The sequence below is a fragment of the Trachemys scripta genome, chromosome 1 (assembly GCF_013100865.1).
Source record: "Trachemys scripta elegans isolate TJP31775 chromosome 1, CAS_Tse_1.0, whole genome shotgun sequence".
NCBI lineage: Eukaryota > Metazoa > Chordata > Testudines > Emydidae > Trachemys > Trachemys scripta.
Genome location: NC_048298.1, coordinates 249763826 through 249788998, shown reverse-complemented (window position 1 = coordinate 249788998; position 25173 = coordinate 249763826). Strand labels below are relative to the sequence as shown.

The following is a 25173-nucleotide window of genomic DNA, read 5'->3' as shown; positions in this document are numbered from 1 at the left end:
CATGCAGCTGCTCAAGTAGACTGACTTTTCTTAGAACATCCCTCAACTGACTGTCCATAAGGAAGACAATTGCCTTGCTGGACTGAATTCAATAGTGCCTGTATGAAGTATAACCAAGACATTTCTACCCTCTTAATAGAAAAGAGGGTGACCTGAAGGGAAAAAAATTGGTTTCTAAAGAACACACTATAACTTGCTTAGATGGGGTCTTCAGTAGCTAGTCATCCAAGTAAAAGGAGAACAACTTGTTAGTCAGCAGGCTAGTAGTATTAAAGAGTATTAACATTATTTACAACTGATACTATGCTCAGCACTATACAAAACAGAGATAAAGGTGGTTCCTGAAGATCTTAGAAGCTTAAAAGACAGGCAAAAAGAAGCGGTACATAAGAAGATTCAGGTGATGGAATAACAGACATTCATTATTACTGATGAGTTCATTACTTGCGATCCAGCTGTGCTTTTGGTGATGGGGAAGGGGACAATGTTTTTGGATGCTCCAGAGGTGGAACAGAAACATTTGATTGTTTTTCCTCCTTAAAATGAAATTGTAACTTACACCTTCCAAGATATTTGTAAAAGCTTATCACCTGACTACTGCCACATTTATGCTAGACTGGTCTAATTTTTCCTCAATTAAGTATGTTAAGTTTCTCCTCCCCATCTCTCCTTTACATGTACACTTAGGTACTTTATAACCCCCTATCATTTTGTGATAATCTTGTGAACTATAGACCTTGTTAAAAGTTTATTTATTTATGTCCTAGAGATTAAACAGGCGAAACCACATTCAAATATGACTGATAAAAACAGCCTTATGCCATAAGTTCAGTTATCACTCAATGTTGTTTGTTTCCATGTTTCTTGTTTGTGCTTCCAAGATAAAAGAAAGTATTAGGGTTCATATTAATACATGCACTAAAATCACTAAACCATAGAATTTACTGTTATCCTCAAATTCTAACTTCATTTTTACAATCACATTTGTTAGATGTCTATTGCTTGTCAGATGCTCAAAACTAAACACGCATCACTACTATACAGTATATTATGTTTACCAGTAAAAAATGCAACTATCAGAAACTGCTTACAGTACAAGAGCACTGATTTTTTTTAAACATGTCACCATGAAATCACACTAGGAAAAGAAACTCTGGTCTTTACCTGTAATTTTTCTTCTCTGAAACAGTATGTTTGTTAACCTCGAACATATGGGTGGATCTCCTGTCCAACAGGGAACTTGAAGGCATTACTGATTATTTGCAGCAGGAGGCACTAGAACTCACCCAACAACTGCTCCTCAAAACAATTTACTTGACTAATTATAAGTATGACCCTACCAATTTCACAGCTGTGAAAAACGGGCCATGGACTGTGAAATAAGCCTTCCCTGTGAAATCTGATCTCCCCTTTGCTGCTGGGAGTACCCCAGCCAGGGGCTCCTAGCGGCAAGTCCTCATTGGGCTGGAGAGGGACAGGACTTGTCCATCCCTTGCATGGCCGCTCTAGAGGGTGGGGATGGGAGATCAGGCCCACCTCTGAGTGCCTCCCCCTTCTGCAGGAAGCTACACTGCGGAGCAGCAGCCATGGAGGTTCCTGCAGCTGGAGGAGGCTGGTGGACGTGGGTCTGAACTACTCCTAGCCGCAAGTCCTTGCTGCTGGCAAAGGGACCCCCATGGTTACAAAACCATGAAATTTTAGATATAAACATCTGAAAAGGTGAAACTGACCAATTTTAAAATCTTCTGGCTATGAAATTGATCAATATGGACTGTGAATTTGGTAGAGAAGTAACACTATAGGAGCTGGTTAAAAACAACCAATTCCTTTTGATAATACAAACCCATCAGTGCTTTCATTTAACTGCAGTATTTTCTTCTCAGAACCTTACCGTTTCAGAGAATGGAAAATTTTGATATATGCTCATTTTCTTTCTGTGAAGATCTCCACTAGTGCTTCACATCTGTGTTGTCTCCCTCGGCAGTGGATCCAGAGGCAGCTGAAAATGCTGCTTAGAAAAGCAGTCTGCTGTGCCAGGCTCATTCCTGCTGCCATCTGAATGAGTGCTTCTAAAATGCTCTAATAAACTGCTTCAGATTAATTTCAGTATAAACCTTCTTTCTTTAAAACTTCAATTCCTCCTCGTCTACATAAGGTTTCCAATATGCACTAAAATCAAAACAAACTTACTTTTATTTTTTTTTTCATTTTGGGAAGGACTAGCAGAGATCTTAATCACAGAAAAGAAATTTTCAACAGACATCACATTTTTTCATTCTATCTTGATAACAGTTTCACTTGTCCATTGAGACTAGGAAGTAATGTTCAGTCAGATTCTTAAAGAGGGGAGAAAAGGCAAGAAAAAGAAAATCTCCCTCTCTAATAATACATCCTGTGTAGATGCTGTAGAGATATGTTAGTAGAAGATTATAATTTAGAGATGCTCCTTCAAAAGGGACCGTATTATGAACATAGGAATTTGGAGATGTTCCCTGGAGGCAGGGGTTGGGAACACGGTGCTGCGCAGCAGTTCTCAAGAGATGCTCTCCAGTTTGTTTTATTCCTTTCTCATTTACTGGTTTATTATTTAATGAACCCCAAGATGGTTACAGATGCTTGTGCAAAAGAATGAAAAATCTAACTTACAAAGATAAACAGCAATATGTACCTTGTTGCTTTGTAGTTATTTTTCCCCAAAGAGAAGTTCCTCTGCCCAAAATGCAGCTAGAGATCTGCAATGTGCTCTGGAATGGAATGTTGGCTAAGGAATTAACATTTGTTTCCCCTGAGGCAGCACTGTATCCACCCAGAGAATATTTAGATTGACCTGGTATCGCCAGAGGTGAAATGAAAACATTTTCAATTTCTTATAGAAATGTTTGTTTTAAATGGATATTCCTAGTTGCGCTAAAGTGTTTTCACCTCATGCTTAGAATACAGACAGAGGGAAGGCAGGCTGCTTGGGGCGGCCAAAACCCTGGAGCCAGCCCTGGTGCCGAGGGTCTCTATGCATACAGTCCTTCCTTGGTGCCGTAGCTTCTCTAACGGAGACTGGAGCGCTCTACACAGAGGTGTCGGTGCCGAGTGCTGCTTGGGACAGAGGGCTGCCTCCATGAGGAGTTGCTTGAGCCTGAAGTCCCTTTCCTTTTTCGTTCTCGGGCAGAACCCTTGGCAGATCTTGCAGCGATCTGTTTGATATGCCTCCCCCAGACACTTTAGCAGGAGTCATAGGGTTTGCCCCTTGGCATAGGCTTGTGGATGGTTCCATATGGTATAAAGCCTTGGAATCGAGGCATGGCCACGAACCCCAAGAAGGGAAGGAACTGGGGTGGGGGGAACCCCCAACTCTAACTATTAACTACTGTAACTAACACTAACTATTTAACTATTTACAGGCTGACAGAGATACTAAGGGAAACGCTTGCTGAAGCAAGAGAGACACTCCGCTCCAATGACCATCACTGGCAGTAAGAAGGAACTGAAGAGGTGGCGGGTCGGAGGGACTTATATACACCGCCATGAAGGTGCGACTCCAGTCGGCTCCACAGCCAACCGGACAGTTACCACTGGGGAAAAACCTTCCAATGACTGTGCACATGGTGCACACACACCTACTTGGAATCGACATGAGCAAGCACTGGAAGAAGAACAGATACTTCCTTGAGTGGGATCTCCTGGCTCTGTGCCATCAATTTAAACCGTTCTTGGTACTGCTTAAAATCATCATCAGAGGTGAGAGGAGGGGCATTATGTCTTCGTCTGGTGATGATGAGGAATTATGTGCAGGTGATGTTGTGTCCTGTTCTGTGCCCTCCTCCCTCTTGTCCCCTGTTTCATGCTGGACTTCTGTAGTATCTGGAATGGAGGATGGTGGTGGTGATCTTATCTTACTTCTATGTGGGGTGGGAGGTTGGTTATAAGGTGCCCTGTAGGCCGCCCCTGAGTCCCAATGTGACCATTGCATGGGGAAGGGCATGGGTGGGCATATTCATGGCTGTCCAAACCAGGGCTGCATATCTTGTCCATACTGGGCCATAGATCTCATGGGTCCCAAAGGTGGTCTGGTTATGATTGGTGAAGAATGGTGAGAGAAGACACCCTCTTTGTGCTTATCGTCCTTGTTGCTAGAGAATGGTGGGGTGATGGGTGAGGCTGATTGTTCCGGTGCTGTATGCTCCAGGGAGCCATCAGTGCCGAAGAGTGGAGAGACTGGTATGGAGGACCCCAGGATGTCTCTCTGGTTTAGTAAATAGTGTGGTGCTGGTGGTTCCGGTGCTATTGCAAACAGTGCCAGTGTTTTGATGGTACTGTGGGTGGTGCTGATGCTTTGAGACTTAACTTGGTTGGTGCCGATGTTGCCATCTTTGCCCTCTCTGCTGATGCCGATGAAGTTGTCAGCATGGGTGGTGGTTGCATAGCCACTAGTGACAGCTTTGGTGCCTTTTCTTTCACTGGTGGTGTTGGTGCTGCAGCGGAGATGGTAGGTTTAGACATGCTTCTACACGCCTTGTCTTTACTATAGGACTTGACAGAGGTCCCGGTGCCTTGAAGGTGCATACACTTGGAGTGGTTGGCACCGAGGACAGCGACCTGGCAGAGGAGACGTTTCTTTTTTGTCGGCTCTCTCTTTGGTGAGGTCATAGCACTTTTCCTCAATCTTTTTGAGGAATGAGCCTTGTCTTTAGCGGAGGGTGAGGTACCTGGGATCGCCCTGTAGAAGGGGTCTGTTGTCTGGGGTCTGAAGCCAGGCAGAGAGATTTCTCCATAAGTATGAACTTCAGGTGTAGGTCTCAATCCCACCTGGTTCTGGCCTTCAAGTTGCTACAGTGAGTGCACTTCTGGGGAATATGCGACTCACCAAGGCAGCAGACACAGAGGGAATGTCTGTCTGAGGTGGGCATAGTGTCTCGGCACAAGCCACATCTTTTAAAACCTGGAAACCAGGCCCTGTTGAGTGTGGTTTGAAATAATATATATATATTTTTAAATAACTAAGACTAATGCTTACTATAAACTGAAACTATTTCTAACTATGTTTTCTAGATCTGTCACTGACTGACTTTGGGACACTGCTACGGAGCTCCACTTCTGGCTGAGGATGGTTGAGAAGGAACTGAGGGGGTCGGGGCACGTGCGGTCTAGATGAGGTGCCAATGGCGCCACAAGACAGCAACTGCGCATGTGCAACCCAGATGGACACTGCTGCTGATATTCTCTGATCAACAGTGCAGGTATGCACCGATTCCTGAAGTGGAGCACCCACAGGGACATCACTTGAAGAAGAAGAAGATCTATATCTATCTATCTATATCTGTATAATCATAATTCTCCACTGGTATTCCTACCATGTAGAGGAGTGTGAATTGCTCACAGTGATTAACATCATATCCTTCTGAATCTCCAGGTAGATTTGGTGGTACATTTCATTTTCTCTGCATCCCACATTGACCACATTGACTGTAGTTCTGTTAAAAAAAAAAAAAGTCTATACAATTGACTTTTTAAAAAACAAAACAAAACAGAATTGATTTTTTTTGGAAAATTTCCATAAGTAGGCCTGTAATGGGGGAAAAAGCCCAAGCAGTTTCCGATTGTTACAATTAAACATCTATGACATTATAAATAGTGTTCAGTTTTGAAATATTCCTTGAATGTATATTAGTCATTTTCTCTTACACTAGTGGTTCTCAACCTTTTTTGGGCTGAGGACCCATTTGAAAATCTTGATGTCCTGTCCCAAACCAGTAAATAACTTTAGTGCAAAAAAATCTGGCTTACTAAATATTTCTTACCAACGATACATAATAAACACATTAACATAGTAAGTATTATATAAGTACACCATGTGTACCATAGTGGCAGATCCTGTGGCTCCTGTTCCGTGGGGCTGGCTAGACTCAGTTCCCTGCTCTGGGTGTTGCAACTTCTGGGCCATTCAGGTTTTTGGGAGCGGCCTCGCCAAATCTGGGTGAGCAGCACTGCAATCTGGCACATGGTGTCACAGTACTACTCACAAAAGTTTGACCCGGCCAGCCCTGTCATCATGCTGGAGGGGAGTGCTGTGATCCTGTGTACCAGGTCACAATGACTGGAGTGGGGAGCTGAGCCCAGTCAGCCCTGCAGAACTGGAGTTGCACGAGCTGCTGCTGTGGGGTGAGTATGGGGAGGCAAACAAGCCCTTGTGGAATGCGCCGTGAGTGCCGGGGCTGGAAGGTTGGGCAACTTGTAGCAACTTGTAGCAGGTGCAGATGCAGGAGGTGATCCACGATGAGACCCTACGCGACGAGGCTGGAAGACCTTTTATATGGTTTGCCACTGCCACGAACAGCTGGTTTGATTTTCGGAACGGCTTTGTGCGCTCCATGTAAAAGGCGAGCGCCTGTCGAACATCCAGTGAGTGGAGTCTTTGCTTCCGGCTGCTTGCATAAGGTTTAGGGTAAAAAACAGTCCTGGTTGGAGTGAAATTGGGACATAACCTTTGGAAGGAAAGCAGGGTGAAGTCTAAACTGCACCTTGTCCTTAAAGAAAACCGTGTAGGAGGGTTGGAGATGAGGGCCTTAAGTTCCAAAACACTCCTTGCCGAAGTAATGAAGACTAGAAAGGCAACCTTCCATGAGGCCCCATCAGTTTGGAGAGAACCAGGTTGAGATCCCATGCAGGGATTGGCTGCCGAACCTGTGGGTACAGATGCTCCAGACCTTTGAAGAAGCGGCAACCATGGGGTTGGTGAAAACGGAGTGCTCAATCACTCCCAGGTGCAATGCAGAGATAGCTGCCAAGTGCGCCTTGATGAAAGAAGCTGCCAGACCTTGCTGCTTACGGTGTAACAGGTACTCCAAGATGAGAGGAATGGGGGCCTGCAATGGCAGAGTATGGCCCTGGGAGCACCAGATTGCAAACCTTTTCCACTTGGCCAGATAGGTGGACCTAGTGGAGGGCTTCCTGCTACCAAGCAGGATCTCCCTACCCGACTCCAAGCACACGAGCTCTGTGGGGTTTAACCATGAACTTCCAGGCTGTGAGGTGAAGAGACTGAAGCTCTGGGTGACAAAGGTGACCGTGGTCTTGGGTGATCAGGTCTGGAAGTAGCGGCAGAGTGACAGGGGTGTCCACCGAAAGTCCAGGAGAATGGTGTACCAATGCTGGCGGGGCAACACCGCTGCCAACATTATGACCATTGCCTTGTCTCTGTAGATTTTGAGCAGGACCTTGTGCACAAGCAGAAATGGCGGGAACGCATACAGCAGATGATCCGACCAGGGGAGGAGAAATGCGTCTGCAAGGGAGCCTTGGCTGTGGTACCGAAAGGAGCAGAACCGCAGGCACCTCCTGTTGCCCTGAGTGGTGAAGAGGTTGATGTGAGGAGTTCCCCACCTCTGAAAAACAGTGCCAGCTTCTGAGTTTTCAGCGCCAGGAGCTCCCCCATGGGATGCCCCGCAATGGTGGCTTCCAAGGCAGCAGCCCTCAGTGCAGGGGGTTGGTCCCTGTCCTGCTTCGGCACTGGGGAGTGAGACCAGTGTCATGCAGTCTCCGCCGGCTTCGGTGCCGAGGAGTGCCAGTGCTGAGGGTCTCTGTGCCCAGAGTCCTTCCTCTGCACCGCTTTTCTTACGGAGGCCAGAGTGCTCTGCACAGAGGTGAAAGTCCCGCTCCTTTTTAGTTCTGGAGTGAAACCCTCTGCAAATTTTGCACCGGTCAGTCTGGTGCGCCTCCCCCAGACACTTGAGGCAAGAGTCGCGGGGGTCGCCCATTGGCATGGGCTTGTGGCAGGACTTGCAGGGTTTGAATCCTTGGGATCGAGGCATGCCCCGAGTCCCAAGGGGAAGCAGGAAAGTTGGAGCGGGAAAGACCCCCCCCACTCCTAACTAACTAACTAACTATAGCTAAACTATCAAAACTACGAGACTCTAAACTATATACAATGAGCATGGAAGAACTAGGGGAACACTTGCCAAAGCAAGCCACCGCAATTCCAATGACTGTCACGGGCAGTAAGAAGGAACTGAGGAGGCACTGGGTTGGCAAGGTCATATATTGAGCGCCATGGAGGCACCACTCCAGGAGGCTCCACAGCCAACCCGATGGGTGCTGCTAGGGAAAAAACTTTCCGACAACTGTGCACATGGCGGGAGCACACCTAATTGGAATCAATATGAGCAATCACTTGAAGAAGTTTTGATACTTCTGGGTTCCTAAAGTCAGAAGATTTTGAGAGTATGTAGGCTTTGCGATCCTCCAGAAATAGCCTTAATAAGCACTGCTCAAATCGGGACAAAGTGGTTATGCTCGTACTTTATCCATCTTTTCTCAATTGGCAGAAGTGAAAATATACATATGGTAAATCAATCTATACCTTCACCCCAATTCAAACACATGGTATAAGTTAAATAACGTAATCAGATTACTGGTAGACATTACAAATCTAAATCTACATCTTTGTTGGTGAAGTGGTCAAAATCTTTACTATGGTTAGTTCTAGCTAGTATATAAAACAATCATCAGATTAGTTTGCCAGTTAGCATAGTTTTTTTACCCCATGTAACAATCTTTTTTTACTTTTTTTTAATGTTCTTAGTTAATCTCTTTAGGTTACCCTTTTTTTCCCTTTGAGGATTTTGAACTACTGAAATGCTGCTGTTATTTTTCCAGAAACGTACACTCAGTTATTTAAAGGCTGGTCAGCTCAGTTAACTCATTTTATAATTAACTCCAAGAGTGAAATAGACAAAATTGAAAAATCATAAAATTAACACTGTAAAGCAACAATTGTTTATGAGAGTTGATTTTAATATATATGAATTTTGCTTACTCACTTCATTGAAGTGAACATCTTGCATCCCAACATCCTCCATCATTGAAGCCTCTTCATCTATATTTGGCGTGATTATTCTGAAAGTAGTACAGCCTTGCTTAAACATTCCTATTATTGAAAAAGAAAAATATACACATTAAATTAATTGCTATCCAAATATTTTTGTCCGCTCATTAGGATTATGTTAAGTCATTGTGCACCACTTTTGATGAGACAGAGAATCCACGCTAATGTATCTGAATGCACCTACCACCAAAATGATAAAGAAAAATTTGCAATGTGCTCAATGAATTATTTAAACCAACACACATCTTTAATATTTACTTTGGACATTGGAAGAAGTAAAAATGTCAGTAATATTTCTATTCTCTTTTCTCCAAAAAACAAGGTGGTCGGGGCCAATGTATTAATGGATAATATTCATTTATGACTGAAGATGGAAAAGGATTTATTGTTCTCTTGTAGCACTTTATTTCTCCTGTAATCTAGTAAGTTTTCTGTGCTAAAACAAAAAGTGAAAAATGTCATTAAACTTTATGCAGTCAGAAATTACACAAACATAAGGTTTTGAAAAAACTGTTTCAAGAGGTAAGTTGGTAGCATTGTGTACTTCTGCTGCAAACTGCAGAAAGCTAACGAGCACAATAAATCGCTCTTTGAAGATTTTTTTATACTGCTTCCAGATACCAAGAAAACTTGTTATCAGTGGATTAGCAAAGTATACCTCTACCCCAATATAACACGACCCAAAATAACACGAATTTGGATATAACACGGTAAAGCAGCGCTCGAGGGGGGTGGGGCTGCACATTCCGGCCGATCAAAGCAAGTTCAATATAACACGGTTTCACCTATAACGCGGTAAGATTTTTTGGCTCCTGGGGACAGCGTTATATTGGGGTAGAGGTGTAGTTCATAGCCTGTTTGTTGTGGGAACTTAGTTAGAATTAACTCTCTGATGCAGAAAGTTAGGATTTCCCAATGTAAGTAGGAACATAGGAACTGCCAAACAACAATGTATTCAACGTATCACAAATAAGTATCTCCCTTGTCGGAGAAAAAAACAGTTCTCACTCTCTGGTTGGGTGCAACAAAGTCAGATACTTTATTCTCAAGCAATTGCATAGAGGGAGAGAGTGCACTAGGACACAGGGTTTCTCCCTCCTACACAAGTCTCTCTACAGGTAAACAATTACAGAAGCATTTATACCTTTTGTTACATACAATAATGAGCAACAGCTGCATTTTGTTTATACATAGGTCATCCTGATATCTTATTTTTCACATCTATTTAGACTCTAGTCTACATTCCATATTTATCTACACAAGGTCGCAACAACTTCTCACACAGTTCTTTCCCATTCGCATCACACGATCCTCGCTTCTACAAATCTCACGTTATTAGGGTTACAGTTAGCCTGACTCTTGCTAATGGAGAGTGTTCGCATTGAAATCCCTTTCAAATCCCTGTCAGTGCTTTCTCTACTTCCACACCTCCCCTTTCAAATCCCTGTCAGTGCTTTCTCTACTTCCACACCTCCCACCTTTTGTACTTCTAGTACAACAAAGATTCTCAAACTTCTATTTGCATTAAGCCTTGGATTTCAGATTCTATATCAGATGCTTCAATCTTAGGGGTTTTCATTGGATGCAATGACAATGCATCATTAGCATGGGCATGAAAGGTAAAGCACGTGATAATAGTAAAACAACAACAACATAATCCTAAACCAAATAACAATAAAAGCAGTAATATTCCCACAGTAATAATATGATCGAGTTGTTGTACAGTTTTAGTCACAAAGCACAATACATCATACTTAGTACATAAAGTAGACACTCTATAAGCTGTATAAAAGGCATTCTTTTCAACTTGATATATATTTTGAAGCATGTGAATTTGCCCTTGAACCTCAGAGATTTTTTGAACCTCTGATAACAGTGAAAGCAAATTTTGAAACCAATCAGGTACTAAGCTAATCCAGTTAAAGGGCATCTGGAACCTAAGGGCTACTTGTAAAACTCTATCTATGATTGCCTGCAGCAGTAGTGAGATTAAAATGTATATCTCGCAATGTGGTGGCTTTAATATACACACAGCTATCATTAGCTTGAAAAAGTAGGTGTCCTGTCAGGGTAGTTCCTCGTCCCCTCCCCTCCCAGCAAACATTGTCATGAACACTGACAACTTCCCCTGGCTTCAGTTTACGTGTACACTGAAGCTGTGGAGGTTCTAACGGCCAAAATGTCCATTGACTCCCTATCCCCATCCAAATGTCGGGTGTTATTCCAGGAGCACTAACAACTAATCGGCTAGGCATACCAGGTGGTCTAACCTCCCAGATATCACAGTGAATAATCCAGTCCCACATGCATCCTCCCCATGGACCCAGCAGGGTTCGGTATGTGGGAGCCCACACCCCTCCTACTGGCCCATATGCTTGGGAGGAGCACTGTGAGTATATACAACTCCATCCTGAAAATCTCCAAGTATGTCTCCATGGCCACAAATCAGACGGCATTCCTGAGGTATCTGTAAGGGCAGTAGGCTATGCCTCATGCTCGAGATCACTCCAAATGGCCATCATTAATACATCTCAGGTCCAGAGAAGTTGTTATGAAAGAGTCTAATGAAAGCTATTACTACACACCAAAATAGATTTAAGTACCTATTAAATTCATGACTAGGAGGAAAAGATATAATGAAGCTGAAAACAAACACTTAAAATGAAGTCCTTAGCTGTAAAAACTGGAATACCAATATTAGTAACAAATGCTCCAGAGGTAACCAGACCAACCATGTACAGTTGCCCAAAAAAATAGTCCCATTGTAAAAAGCCCACTTAGCATCTGACCTTTTGCCTTGTAAGCCATTCAGTGTTGGTAGAACTGTGGGAGACACTGTTGGCAGAAAGGAAATTGTTGTTAAGAAATTTTCTGTTCTGGAGGCCAGTGTCTTCCACAATTCTGGACATCTAGGAAGTAGTGAGCTGTGAACAGATGTAAGGAGAGTTATGGAAAATGTTAGAAAGAAGAGAAAAAGAGAGATGGTATCCCTACTCATTATAAGATTTGCTCAAATGGCAATATTACTTCTGGGCCACCACCTGCAACACCTTCCTGGCCAAACAAAGTCTCTGGAGATGACAGGAAGGCCATCTTATAGTGCTTGATGGAGGGACTAGCTGCTGACCAGGTGGGTGCCTTGCAAATTTTTGACATACTGTATATGCATTTGCTTTTTCTGCCCATGAGGTTGCCAGGCATCTCATGAAGCATGCTGTGACCCCTTTTGGGGCCACAGTCTCCGATGCCTTGTATGCCTTAATGCACAGCCTAATCCATTTAGCAGTGGAGAACTTGAAAATGCTGAGTCAATGGTATTTGGGGTGGAAAGATATAAATACGACACCTGATCTTGTCATGAATTCTGTATATTTGAGGTAGATTTTCTGAGCTCTAAGGGGTGCCACCTCTTCTCAGTGCAATCTTGTATCTAGGGGGTTTGTCTACACTTACAGCGCTGCAGCAGTGCAGCTGCACCGCTGCAGTACTTAGTGAAGACACTACCTACACTGATGGGAGATCTTCCCGTCAGCATAGGTACTTCACCTCCCAGAGAGGCGGTAGCTATGTTGACAGGAGAAGCCCTCCTGTTGACATAGCACTGTCTACTGTAGGGGTTAGGTCAGTATAACTATGTTGCACAGGGGTGTGCATTTTCCACACCCAAGTGATGTAGTTGTACCGACATAAGTTTGTAGTGTAGACCAGAGCTCAGACAAACTGAAGGAAGAACAACACCGTCTGTGATTTGGGGGACATGTGATAAATGAAGGCGGGGGATGTTCCCTTTTATGGGCACCCAGCCAGCCAGCCGCTATAAAATCCCTCTTAGTAGCTGTTCACTAATTGCTCTACCTGTAAAGGGTTAAAAAGTCTCACTGCGATGCATAGGTAAAAGGAAGTGAGTGAGCACGTGGCCAAAAGAGCCAATGGGAAGGCTAGAACTTTTAAAAATTGAAACAAGACTCCCCTTTTGTCGGTCTGTTGTTGTTCTCAGGGAGAGGCAGACAGGGAACAGTTATGCTGTGAGAAGCTTGGGACAGGTATGAAAAATCATCAGCATAATATCTAGAAACTACTCATCTAAAACCCCAGACATGTAAGTAGATCAAGAAATGTCTAGGAAGACGCTATTAGGTTTTTCCCTTTTAATTCTTTACGGCTTGTGGATTCCTCTGTGCTAACCCCAGGTGCTTTTGTTTTGCTTGTAACCTTTAAGCTGGACCTCAAGAAAGCTATTTCTTGATGCTTAATCTTTGTAGTTGCTCTTTTTAAATCTAGCAATAGCCTAAGTTCCCAGATGTATTTTCTTCCTTTTGCTTTTTTAATAAAATTTACCATTTTTTAAGAACAGAATTGGATTTGTCTCTCTTAAGAGGTTTGTGCATGTTGTTTAATTAGCTGGTGGCAACAGCTGATTTCCCCTTTTTTCTTTTTCAGCTCTTCCCCAGAGGGTGTGTGAGAAAGGGCTTGAGGTTACCCCACAGAAAGGAATTCCCAAGTGTGCGTTCCTGGATTCTCAAAGGGGTTTTGCACTTGGGTTGTGGCAGCATCTACCAATCCAAGGTCAGAGAAAAGCTGTAACCTTGGGAGTTTAATACAAGTCTGGAGTGGCAAGTATTAATTTTTACAGTCCTTGCGAGCCCCCACCTTCTGCACTCGAAGTGCCAGAGTGGGGAATCAGCCTTGACAAGCTCTGATCAAGATGTCATCCAGGAAGGGATACAAGTGGATACCATGCAATCGGAGTCTGGCTATGATTACCTCCAGCATCTTTGTAAAGACTCTGAGGACCAAGGACAGGCCAAATGAGAGCATCTGATACTGATGCTTCCTGCTGTAAGCAAATCTTAGAAATATGTTGTAGCTCAGTTTGAGGGGAATACGGAGGTATCCATTCACCAGCTCCACTGAAATCAGAAAATCCCCCGGTACAAGGATGACACTGTAGAGGCGAGGGACTATCCATCCCACACTTCCATTTTTTCATCCATTTGTTGAGTCTTTTGAGACTAAGAAGAGAGGGTTACTCAACTGTGCAGTAACTGATGTTCTTCGAGATGGCTGTCCCTGTGGGTGCTCCACTTTTAGGTGTCTGAGTGCCCCTGCGCTTCTAGTCAGAGATTTAAGGTAGCAGTGCCCTAGGTGGCCACGCACATGCTGCAGCCAGCTCGTGCTGCTCTGGGTGGTTATTGTGCTTGCACAGCCAACCGTCCCCCAGTTCCTTCTCTGTCGCAGAGGATGGAAGAGACGCTCCGAAGCAGAGGGGAGGAGGGGATGTAGTGGAGCACCCACAGGGACAACCATCTTGAAGAACATCAGTTACTGCACAGGTGAGAAACTCTCTCTTCTTCTTCTTCTTCGAGGAATGTCCCTGTGGATGCTCCACTTTTAGGTGACTATGGAGCAGTACCCTTCAGTGGAAGGAGGGGCTTCGGAGAGGTTTACTGAGTGGTGGATAACACCAATTCCCCAAAACGAACGTCAGCAGCTGATTGTCTGGTGAAGGTGTGGGCTGATGCCCAGATAGCTGCTTTACATATATCAATGATGGGTATATCTTTAAGAAAGGCTATTAATGTGGATATAGCCCTGGTGGGGTGTATGCAACAACCAGAGGGGGTTCTAGCTCATGTTTGTGGTAGCATAATCGGATGCACTCCGATATCCATTTTGAAAGTCATTGTTTGGAAATGGTTAGTCCCCGAGATTGTTCCGTTGTGGAAACAAACAGTCTGGTGGATTTTCTGAATGCCTTTATTCTATCTATATAGAATGTGAGTGCTCAATGAACCTCCAACGTGTGAAGAGATGCTTCCCTGCTGTCAACGTGTGGCTTTGGGAAGAATACAGATAAGTAGATGGGCAGGTTGAAATGGAAGGATGAGGCCACCTTAGTTATGAATTTCAGATGTGGGCAAAGGATTACCTTGTCCTTGAGGAATATGGTGTAAGGTGAAGTTACCATCAGGGCACCAAGCTCTCCAACTCGTCGTGCTGACGTAATTTTGACTAGGAAGGCGACTTCCATGGACAAATGTAATAGTGAGCAGGTAGCCAGAGGCTCAAAAGGTTTACCCTTGAGGGTATGGAAGACTAAGTTAAGGTCCTACATAGGGGTAGGGTCTCAGACCATAGGGTAAGTATTCTGTATACCCTGAAGGAAGCGTTTAATGAGAGGATGCACGAATATAGTGAGGCCATCTACTTTGGAATGGAAAGCTGTGATTGCAGATAAATGTACCCACAGTGAACTGATAGAAAGACCAGATTTTTTTAGGGTCAGCATATATTCAATTATTGTGGGTAATGGAGCCGTTCGAGGGGAGAGTTGTTTGTCTCCGCACCATATGGAGAAATGACGCCACATTTGAGTATATGTTTTTCGTGTGGTTAATCATTTGCTGTTCATCAAAATATCCCGGACCTCTGTGGAACAGCCTGCCAGAGGTGTCAGGGGTCACGCAGACGACCTGACTCCTGTGTGAGTAGGTGAGGTACGAGTGGGTGGAGCCATGATGGTGGTGTGATCATCTGGTTGAGGTAGGGAAACCAGGTTTGTCTGGGCCACGTTGGGTGCGTACTGCGAAACCAAGAAACCTTCTGTGTGCAGGATGTATGGTAACATGGAAATAAGCATCATGGAGGACGAGGGCCAAGAGCCAATCTCCCTTCTCCAATACCGGGATTATGGTTGCAAGGGTAATCATCTTGAAATGCTGAGTTTTGATAAACGTGTTTAGCTTGCCTAAGTCCAATATGGGCCTCCAGCTGCCCGTTTTCTTTTGGGTGAGAAAATAGTGAGACTAAAACCTGGTCCTTCTGCATTTGGGAGTTACAGATTCTACAGCACTGAGTTGCAGGAGGTGATTTATTTCCTGCTGGAATAGGTGCTTGTGAGAAGGGTCCCTGAAGAGGGACGGGGAAGGGGGGTGGATTGGTGGAATAGAGGTGAAGGGGATGGAATAGCCCTTGTGTATAATTTCCAGAACCCATGTCTGATGTAATGGTTGCCCAGACCAGATAGAAAGGTGTTAGACGGTCTCCAAATGGACTGGAATCAGGAGATAGTTGCAGCAATGGAATTTGAGGGGCTCTCATGCCCTCGACCAACACTTCAAAATGCCTGTCTAGAAGTAGATGGTTGGGACATGGTGGATTATCCATCGGTGTCTGTCGTCGTCTTGGCTAATGTTGTTTGTGACGTTGGTAGTACTGTCTCTTCAGCTAGGTATACAGAGCAGTACAGAAGCGCCGGGTATAAAACGCGCACTGTTTCTTTTTGTTATCAGGTACGTGAATTCCCAAGGTTTTCAGTGTGGCACAGGAGTTCTTGAGTGTATGCAAGGCTGCATCTGTGGTGTCCACAAACAGTTTCTGTCCCTCAAAAGGTAAGTCCTCGATTATGGCCTGAGATTTCCTTGGGGAAGCCAGAAAGGTGGAGCCAAGAGGCCCTCTGCATGTCTACTGACGTGGCGATGGAGTGAGCTGCCGTGTCTGCAGAATCCAATGATACCTGCAAAGCCATCCTGGCAATCAGGGAACCTTCTGAGATGTTCGCTTTGTATTGTTCTTTTTGGTCTGTTGGGAGATGCTCAGTAAACATAGACATCTGTGCAAAAATGTTGTGAGTTTATTTGGCTAACAGCGTGGAGTAGTTAACGATATGTAACTGAAGAGTCGCTGAGGATAGGCCTTTCTACCAAACAGGTCAAGGCGTTTCCCCTTTTGCTGGCATGTAATACTTCTTGTCTGAATGTTTACAAGAAGGTGGGGCCGTGGCTGGTGTCTGCCAGACTGTTTTTGCCGGGTCCATAATGGCAGAATTAATAGGCAATGCAATCTTGGCCACAGAAGAGGCATGGAGAATATAAGCGAGCTTATACTGTGTCTCCGGCAGCTCTTCTAAGCAGATGCCTAGGGAATCAGGCACACGCTTGAATAGATCTTGGAAAGATTGAAAGTCGTCCCCCGGTATGGGGGGAGGCATGATTGTGTCCTCCAGGAACAATGAAGAAATATGGGTAGGAGGTAGGATGTCACCCCTCTATTAAGTCCTCATTGCCCTCATGCTCCTCCCCGGTGACTTCAGGGGAGGCTGGAGCAACCAGTGAAGTATATCTAGCTGATCTTGGTGGTCTGGAGCTGGATTGGTTAGAGGACTGAAAATTTTGAGCCCTGTACAGTGCCCAGGGTCCCAGTATGGCCAGTTTGGTGGGAGGGCCATGGGGGGGGAAATCATCCATTGAGGGGGTTGCCACACTGTGGGTTGTAGCCCTGAGGTTCCAGGTTTGGGCGATGAATGGCGTGGGGTGCCCATCCTATCAGCCACTTCGTCCTCCTCAGCGCTTGAGAGAGGAGAGGCTAAGCCAGCAGGTGTAGTCGTGAGACTCGTGGCTAGTCTGGCCCACGTGCCATCTGTGCCAAAGAGAGGAGTGCCCGAGGTGGAGGCAACGACCAGGTCTGCCTGGCTAACAAAATGCTGCGGCATTGGGAAGTTAAAAGCAGGCATAGGAGGCACACAGAGGTTAGTCAGCATCTATGCTGCCGGTGCTGTGGGCTTGCTGTAATGAATAGGAACAGCAGGTGGCGCCATAGCACTGCTCGGTGCCAAGGACTTCAGCTCTCTAGGATGTGAGGGAACAGGCTTTGTTTTGCCACGACTGTCTGTCTTAGAGCTAGACCGCACCGGGTCTTTCGCTCCTCGGGATGGCACTGCTGTCTGAGGCTCTGCATGCCGATGGTACCGGGGCAGATTTAGAGGTCGGAGACCGCTTTTTGCATCACGAGTCTCCCGGGGGGGGAAGAGGAGTGAGACCGCTTCTTTGTTTTCATGGGGGCTGCGTCCTTTGTGCTCCTCTTAAAGAAGGCTCCGATGTCCAACACAGCAGTTGGGGAGTGAGTGAACTGGTGGGGAGGGGTCCCCTGCTCAGGGTCAGAGGCAGGACGCAGGAATTTCTCCATAAGTATTGGTTTGAGCTGGAGTTCCCTCGCCTTTCTGGTTCATGCCGTTAACTTTTTGCAGTGGTGAGTGGCGTGGGAAACGATCGCATAATGCGACGTGAAAGTGTGCACTGAGGACCAGGTAGCAGCCCTGCAGACGTCCTGGATAGGGACATGGGCTACGAAGGCCGCCGATGAGGCCTGAGCCCTAGTTGAGTGAGCCCATGCTATAGGTGGTGCGGGAACCCTTGCTAGGTCGTAGCATGCACGTATGCATGACGTGATCCACCGGGACAGTCTGTGGGTGGAGATCGGTTGACCGCTCATGCGCTCGGCCGAGGCAACAAAGAGTTGCGAAGACCTACGGAACGGCTTAGTCCGATCCAGATAAAGGGCGAGTGCCCTATGCACATCGAGCGTATGGAGGCAGCACTCCTTGTTAGAGGCATGCGGTTTAGGGCAGAGGACAGGTAGGAAGATGTCCTGACTCATGTGAAAAGCGGAGACCACTGTGAAAGTGAAATGAATTATACTAAAGAAATAGAAGGAATTAAAGAATGCTGTATGTACCTTTAAGTAGAAATTAGAAATGCTGCAAGCCAGGTGTGCAGGAAAGCAGACATTAACTGCTTAACTTGCCACTTAAGGGCAATTGGTGAAGCATTAGTCTTAGATCGATAAGAGTTAACAAGGAAGCAGGATATGCATATTGTGCTCCATGCATATTTTACAATTTTGCTCTCTCTGTCCTTTTGTTTAGTTTGCACCCTTTTATCTGTATAAATAAGACTGTTTGAATCTTGCATGGAGGCTCACATTATCTGATTGTATTAGCAGAGCGCTGTGCTAATAAACAGAGTGGTCTTGACAAAATTGTGAGTCCTGATTCTAACTTTGACACCACCTTGGGAAGGAATGCGGGGTGCGGGCGGAGCTGAACCTTGTCTTTGTGAAAGACTGTGTAAGGGGGGGGTTGCAGGTTAGGGCCCTAAGCTCTGAGACCCGCCAGGCTGACATGATCGCCACGAGGAAGGCCACTTTCCAGGAGAGGTGAGACCACGAGCATGTGGCCAAGGGTTTGAACGGGGTCCCGTGAGGCGGGACAGTACCAAGTTCAGATCCCACTAGGGAACAGGCATTCTAACGTAAGGGAAGGACCGATCTAGCCCTTTGAGGAAACGCCCGGTAATGGCATGGGAGAAAACCGAGTAGCCCTGAGAGAAGGTACTCAAGGATAAGCTGAAGCGGGGCGGACGTTGGGGAAACGCCCCGCTTGCCCGTCCACCTGGAGAACCTGGACCACTTTGCCAGGTAGGCCTGGCGTGTAGATGGCTTCCTACTTTCGAGCAGGATATGCCTGACGCCCTCTGAACACCCTCTCTCATGTACTCGGCGTGGAGCGGTGGCTGGAACTCCGTTCCGACGGAATTTTACCAGGCAGCCTGGAGGGTTATGAGAGCGGAGGCTGAGGGCTATGTCCTGACCAGACACTGGGCGACGAACGAGCCCGAGAGCGGTCCCCTGACTGGGATCTGAGGCGGGTCAGTGTCAGCTGGTGGGGGCCCAGCGGCAGCTTGCCTCTGGACTGGGGTCCGGGTGCCGCTGGTGCCCCAGACACCTGCAGGGACATAATGCCTTTGGCCGCCTGCAAAGCCTCCGGTGTCGAAGGCATGCGAACTTCAGCTGGCGAGGCCTGAGTCAACACAACCGGGCTGCTCCGCTCGACCTGTCTCTATGCTTCTGCGACGACGATGCCTTTCTCTGTTTCCTCGTTGGGGAGCGGTGCTGGTCACTGGTCGGTGCTGGGGGGTTGCTGCGCACCAAAGATAGGGTGCCCGATGCCGACTCCGCTCGGCGCACTGGGGTCGGAGCCAGTGCCAACTCCATGAGAAGGGCCCGAAGTCGGATGTCTCTTTCTTTTTTAGTTCTGGGTTTGAAGGACCTACAGATTTTACAGTGGTCGCTACTGTGGGTTTCGCCCAGGCAACGGAGGTAGTCGGAGTGCGGGTCACTCCTGGGCATTGAGCGCCTACACGACTCGCACAATTTAAACCCTGGGGCATGCCCCGGCCTGAACTCTAACTAAACTAGAACTTTTAACAAACTAACTGATATAGGTACTACTGAACAACGAACGAGGTTGAGAAGTGCTGCAGCTAAGCTGGAGTGAGTAGTTCCGATGCACCTTCACTGGCGGCAAGAAGGAACTGAGGGTGGGGGGAGCGCGCGGCTCCCCTTATAGCACGCTATAGCGGCGCTCCCCCCTACGGGTACTGCTCAGGGAAAAACTTCTGGCACTGGTGCACATGGTGAGCACGCACACCTACTGTGGAATACACATGAGCAAGCACTCGAAGAACTGGGGGATGGTTGGCTGCGCGCGCGATACCCACTCAGAGCAGCACGAACTGGCTGCAGCACGTGTGTGGCCAACCAGGGCACTGCTATCTTAAATCTCCGACTAGAAGCTCAGAGGCGCTCACACATCTAAAAGTGGAGCACCCACAGGGACATTCCTCGAAGAAGAATGGCTTAAATTCCCCCCAACCACCCATGCACTTCTGAACAATGAAGAAGGTGGAGAAGAACCTTGAGAATTTTTCTTCTGAGGAATGCCCTCTAATAGCCTCATATCTAAAAGATGAGATATCTTGTTCTGGATCAGATTGCACTTTACAGGGGGAGTTGGATGAAGAACCGATGGGGTAGAGCCAGTCACTTGAGGGAGTATCTCTGACTTACTGTGTTCTTGACCCAATTGCCTGTGGTCAATATAACACATTCCTCCAGGAAACAGGAAATTCTGCCCCCTCCCTTTTCATAGGAATCTTACAAATGTATCAGGACACCACTGGCTGGGAACTTTGGAGTCTTTCCAGTTATAAGTGGTCTCTCCCTTTAGATTGAAAGCAGGAAAAAACCTGAGAGTGATCAAAAACCCTTTTCCTTCAGACAGCTGCTGGTACACAATCTTTGAACACTTGTAAAATTAATTGGCTCACTTAATAAATCTTCAAGGAAGTGTCCCAAAAAACCTAAGGGAGATATACTTGCATTTATTTTGGGCTCTTTTGTTTGGTGAATAAGAATGCTTACTGCTCTTTGCATGTTTAAAAAAGAACTAACTTCAGCAGTTAGGCTGAATGGGAGTTGAGGCAGTAGTTATGGAGACTTTCTTTTCTGAAAGCTTTGCTTAGATAGTTTACTAGCTTAAAACCCAATTTCTGCCCTTAAATACAGAGATGCAATTTTGACTTCCTTGGGAAGCATATACATGTATCTAATAGCAGATTTTCCCCCTTAGTGAGCAATAACCCACCCAACCTGTCTATCAGACAAATCAATGTTTTTTGTTAATCTCAAACTATAATGAATATAAAAAGAAATATTGAAGTAGTTATGGAGGAGTTTAAATTCATACCTTTGCGTGTCAGATATTCTGCCACCAGTGCTGCTACATGGACATAGCACATTGCTGCCTAAAGCATAATACAAATAGTAAAAATGTTACAAATGGTAATTATAATGGAACTTCTAACATAAATAATGTACATATACAGAAAACACACACATTTTTAAAAGCTAAAGGAGGCACAAGTTTTAAAAGCAAGGCAGAAGATACAAGTCCTAATCCTGCAATTATTAACACACACAACTCCTATCTATGTGAACAGAAAATCTGAATGTGCCATAACTAAGACTGGATACCTAGTTCTTTGATTTAAATACATTTAATAGAAGAAGCAAGTCTCATGTCAACAAGAACTTAATTTAACAATCAAGAAGCAGAACAGGAATGAGAAATTTCTTTTCTGCTAATAGAATCTCCCAGAATTATAAGATGTATAGGCTGTTCCCCTTTTCTCTCCAGTTCTACAGGTGGTTTAATGTAACACAGCCTATGCGCTGGTCACACCCCCTTCACTGGCTTGCTCCCAGATGATTCATTCCAAAGCTGTGTCAAAAAACTTTCCGAATATGACTAGTATTAAGAACTTCAATGCTAATCATAAGCTATGGACAGTAGGCTATCTGGCCTACAAACTGTAAATATAAAATTAAATTTAATTACTTGGGTAATAAGCCATACAAAGAGACTGCAACTGTGAGACATGCTGCTAGCAGAAAGGAAGTTATCAGATAAGAAATTTCCCATTCTGCAGCCAAGATTCTCCCACACTTCTGAGATGGATGGGAAGAAATAAGCAGTGAAAATAAATAGAGAAGGATAAAGAAAGACTGAGATAGGAAAAGACTCCCCATGAAATTAAATATCAAAATGACAAGTTATGTCTTTCTGAATCATCTCATGAAGCACTTTACAGCCAAAGGAGGACTCTACAAAGGACACAAAGTCTATAGTGTTTTATAGTGTGTCATAAAGGTAGGAGATGACCAAATTGCTGCCCTACGGATTTCTTCAGTGGAAGCACAAACTCTCTTTATGTCCACAATCTTGCCATAGACCCATGGAGTGTGTCTTGATTCCATCAGGAGCAGGTTCACCTGATGCCTTATAGGACTCTATGATGCTTAACTTGATCCATCCAGCCAAAAATAATTTGGATGCTCCAAGTCCTTAGTACTTTGGGTGTAAGGGGACAAACAAGGAGCCTGACCTTCTTAAGCGTGCCAGATATATATCTTTAGGCTCTATAAACAAATTATGCTATAGCTTTTCTGTAGTATGCTGTGTCTTTGGACAGACCTGTGAGGCACTGAAAAAGAAGCTTACTTTTGGTAAGAAAGACTCTTGAGTCCTCAATACCACCCATCATCATCATAATCTAATACACAACATGGTTCCTGCATGAATAAAGCTGCAATCTCAGAGACTTGTTTTGCAGACATGATAGTGGCCAGAAAACAGGTTTTAATGGTGTGATGGGGCAAGGCCAGATGGCTACAGTAAAGTAGTGAGGAACAGGTATGTTAGCCCCAGGCTAAACAAATCCCTGGTACCATGGTAACCAAATGGTAGTTGCTCCAGGTTAATCAAGACACCTGGGGCCAATTAAGATCCTTCTAGAAGGCAGGAGAGACAGCTAGATTGATTGGGACACCTGAAGCCAATCAAGGACTGGCTGGAACTAGTTAAAAGCCTCTCAGTCAGTGCAGTGTGGGTGTCAGGAGCTATAGGAGGGAACTGTGCTGTTGGAGGAACGAAGTAGTACGAATCCATATCAGGTGCAAGGAAGGAGACCCTGAGGTAAATGTGAAGAAGATATTGAGTGGGGGCTGCTGTGGGGATGTAGCCCAGGGAATTGTACATGCCCTATTTCCAAAAATTCAGCTTTCATAGCTGCTAAGTTTAGGGTCCCTGGGCTGGAGCCCGGAGTAGATGGCGGGCCCGGGCTCCCCCCTCCCCTCCCTGATTAATCACTGATACTGGGAGACAACAGAGACTGTGTGAGGGAGGGTTGTTTCTCCTCACCTCCCTTGCTGGCTTATGATGAAAATGGCTCAGTAGACTGTGACCCTTGCCTCTAGAGAGAGAAGGGCTATGTGGAGGGTCACAGTGAGCCTCCGAGGCTAGCAAAAATCCATCAGGAAATGCAGGACCCACGGAGTCAAGGACAGAACTTTGTCACAACGGATACACAGAAAGACGTGACTCACATCAGGTGCTCAAAAGGTTGGGCAGTCAGGGCTTTTAGCACAATGTGAGGTCCCATTTAGGAAAGAACGGTGTCTGAACTGTGGGTCTAGCCAGTCTGATTTCTCTTGAGAACTTGAGATTTGAAGATCATCTGCTGAAGAATTCAAGCACCCAGTTTTCAAGACACTACTTATGGCTGACACTTGCACACTATGTACAAGGCTGAAGATCCTCGTCTACACCACCCTGCAGAAAATCTAGAATAGCAGGAATTCTGAGGTCCTCAGGGTTAATGTTGTTTTGACATTATCTGGAAGTGTGTCTCTGGGAGGAAGGCTCTGGCCCGGGTGGAATCTAGCACCATACCAATAAATTCTATCCTCTGAACGGGATGAACGTTGACTTCTGCTCATTTATCAGCAGGCCCAGTGCTGGGAAGGTAGCTTGGACCAGACTGATGCTGGCTCTCATCTGGGCCTTGGATCGGCCCTTGACCAGCCAGTTGTCGAGGTTAGGGTAGAATTGCACCATTTGCCTTCCGCCATGCATTTCGTGAATACCTGAGGGGCTGTCGACAGGTAATGGGTCTGGTTAACGACAAACCTGAGAAATCTTCTGTGGCCCGAAATATGGAGATGTGAAAATAGGTTTCTTAAATTGAGGGTGGTGCACCAATCACCTGGATCCAGGGAGGGAATAATGGAGGCTAGGAAGACCTTGCGGAACTTCAGTTTCTTGAGATAAGTGTAAGGAAACGCAGGTCTAGGATGGCTCTGAGACCCCCTTTGGCCTTTGGCATTAGGAAATAATGGGAGTAGAACCCTTTTCCTCTCAAGCTCTGAGGTATCTTCTGCACGGCCCCTATCCAGAAGAGGGCTTGGAGCTCCTGGGCTAAAACCTGTGAGAAGAGTCCCTGAAGAGAGATGGGGAAGGGAGGGATAGAAATAAACTGAAGAGTGTAATCTTCCTCCACCATAATTAGTGTCCAGCAGTCTGAGGTGATGAGGAACCACACCAGGCTGAAGCCAGAGAGACGGTCTGAAAACAAAACGGGGGCAGGATCTGGTACAAGAATTGGTATAACTCCCTTGGGCACTCCATCAAAAGATTTGCTTGGAGCCTCCTGAGTATCTGTGAGGGCCCGGTAGCAAGGCTGAAGCAGGTTGGGGCAGTTGTGCTCCTGATGTGAGAAGCAAACCAGTTGTTGAGGCCTGAAGTGTTTCCTCAAAGGCGCCGGAGCTCAGAGACCCAGCGATTTGAGAGTGGTTCTAGAATCCTTTAGGCCGCAAACCTTCACATCTGTTTGTTCAGAGAAGAGAGAAGTGCCTTCAAACAGAAGGTCCTGGATGGACTGTTGAACCTCTGTTGGCAGACCTGAGGACTGGAGCCAAGAGCATCTATGCATGACCACTGCAGAAACCATGGATCTAGCAACCGTATCTGCCGGGAGGCCTGTACCGAACCTATAGGGAGACCCTGGTCACAGACTTCCCTTCCTTTACCAGCGTGGAGAACTCCTGCCTTGACTTCTGGGGAAGAGAGCCCTTGAACTTCATCATCGATTTCCAAACATTAAAATCGTATCTCCCCAGCAACACCTGCTGGTTGGAGATGCAGAGCTGTAGACCCACTACATAATAAACCTTTCTGCCAAAAGGTCTAGTCTCGTTGCATCCTTTGCTTTGGGGGTCGCTTCTTGCTGATACTGTCCCCCTTATTGGCCACCAAGAGCACCAGGGACCCTGGAGGGGGAAGG

The 25173-nt window shown here is 45.8% G+C and overlaps 1 protein-coding gene across 1 annotated transcript in view; it reads right to left on the bottom strand.

Moving 5' to 3' along the window:
- The window catches only part of DOCK9 (dedicator of cytokinesis 9), a gene marked incomplete in the record, with an annotated part of 250627 nt that overhangs the window by 24830 nt on the left and 200624 nt on the right, over window positions 1-25173 (bottom strand). Inside the window, 2 exon segments of the mRNA XM_034758221.1 lie at window positions 8811-8917; window positions 21240-21297. Coding sequence (XP_034614112.1) covers window positions 8811-8917; window positions 21240-21297 — 165 coding nt within the window.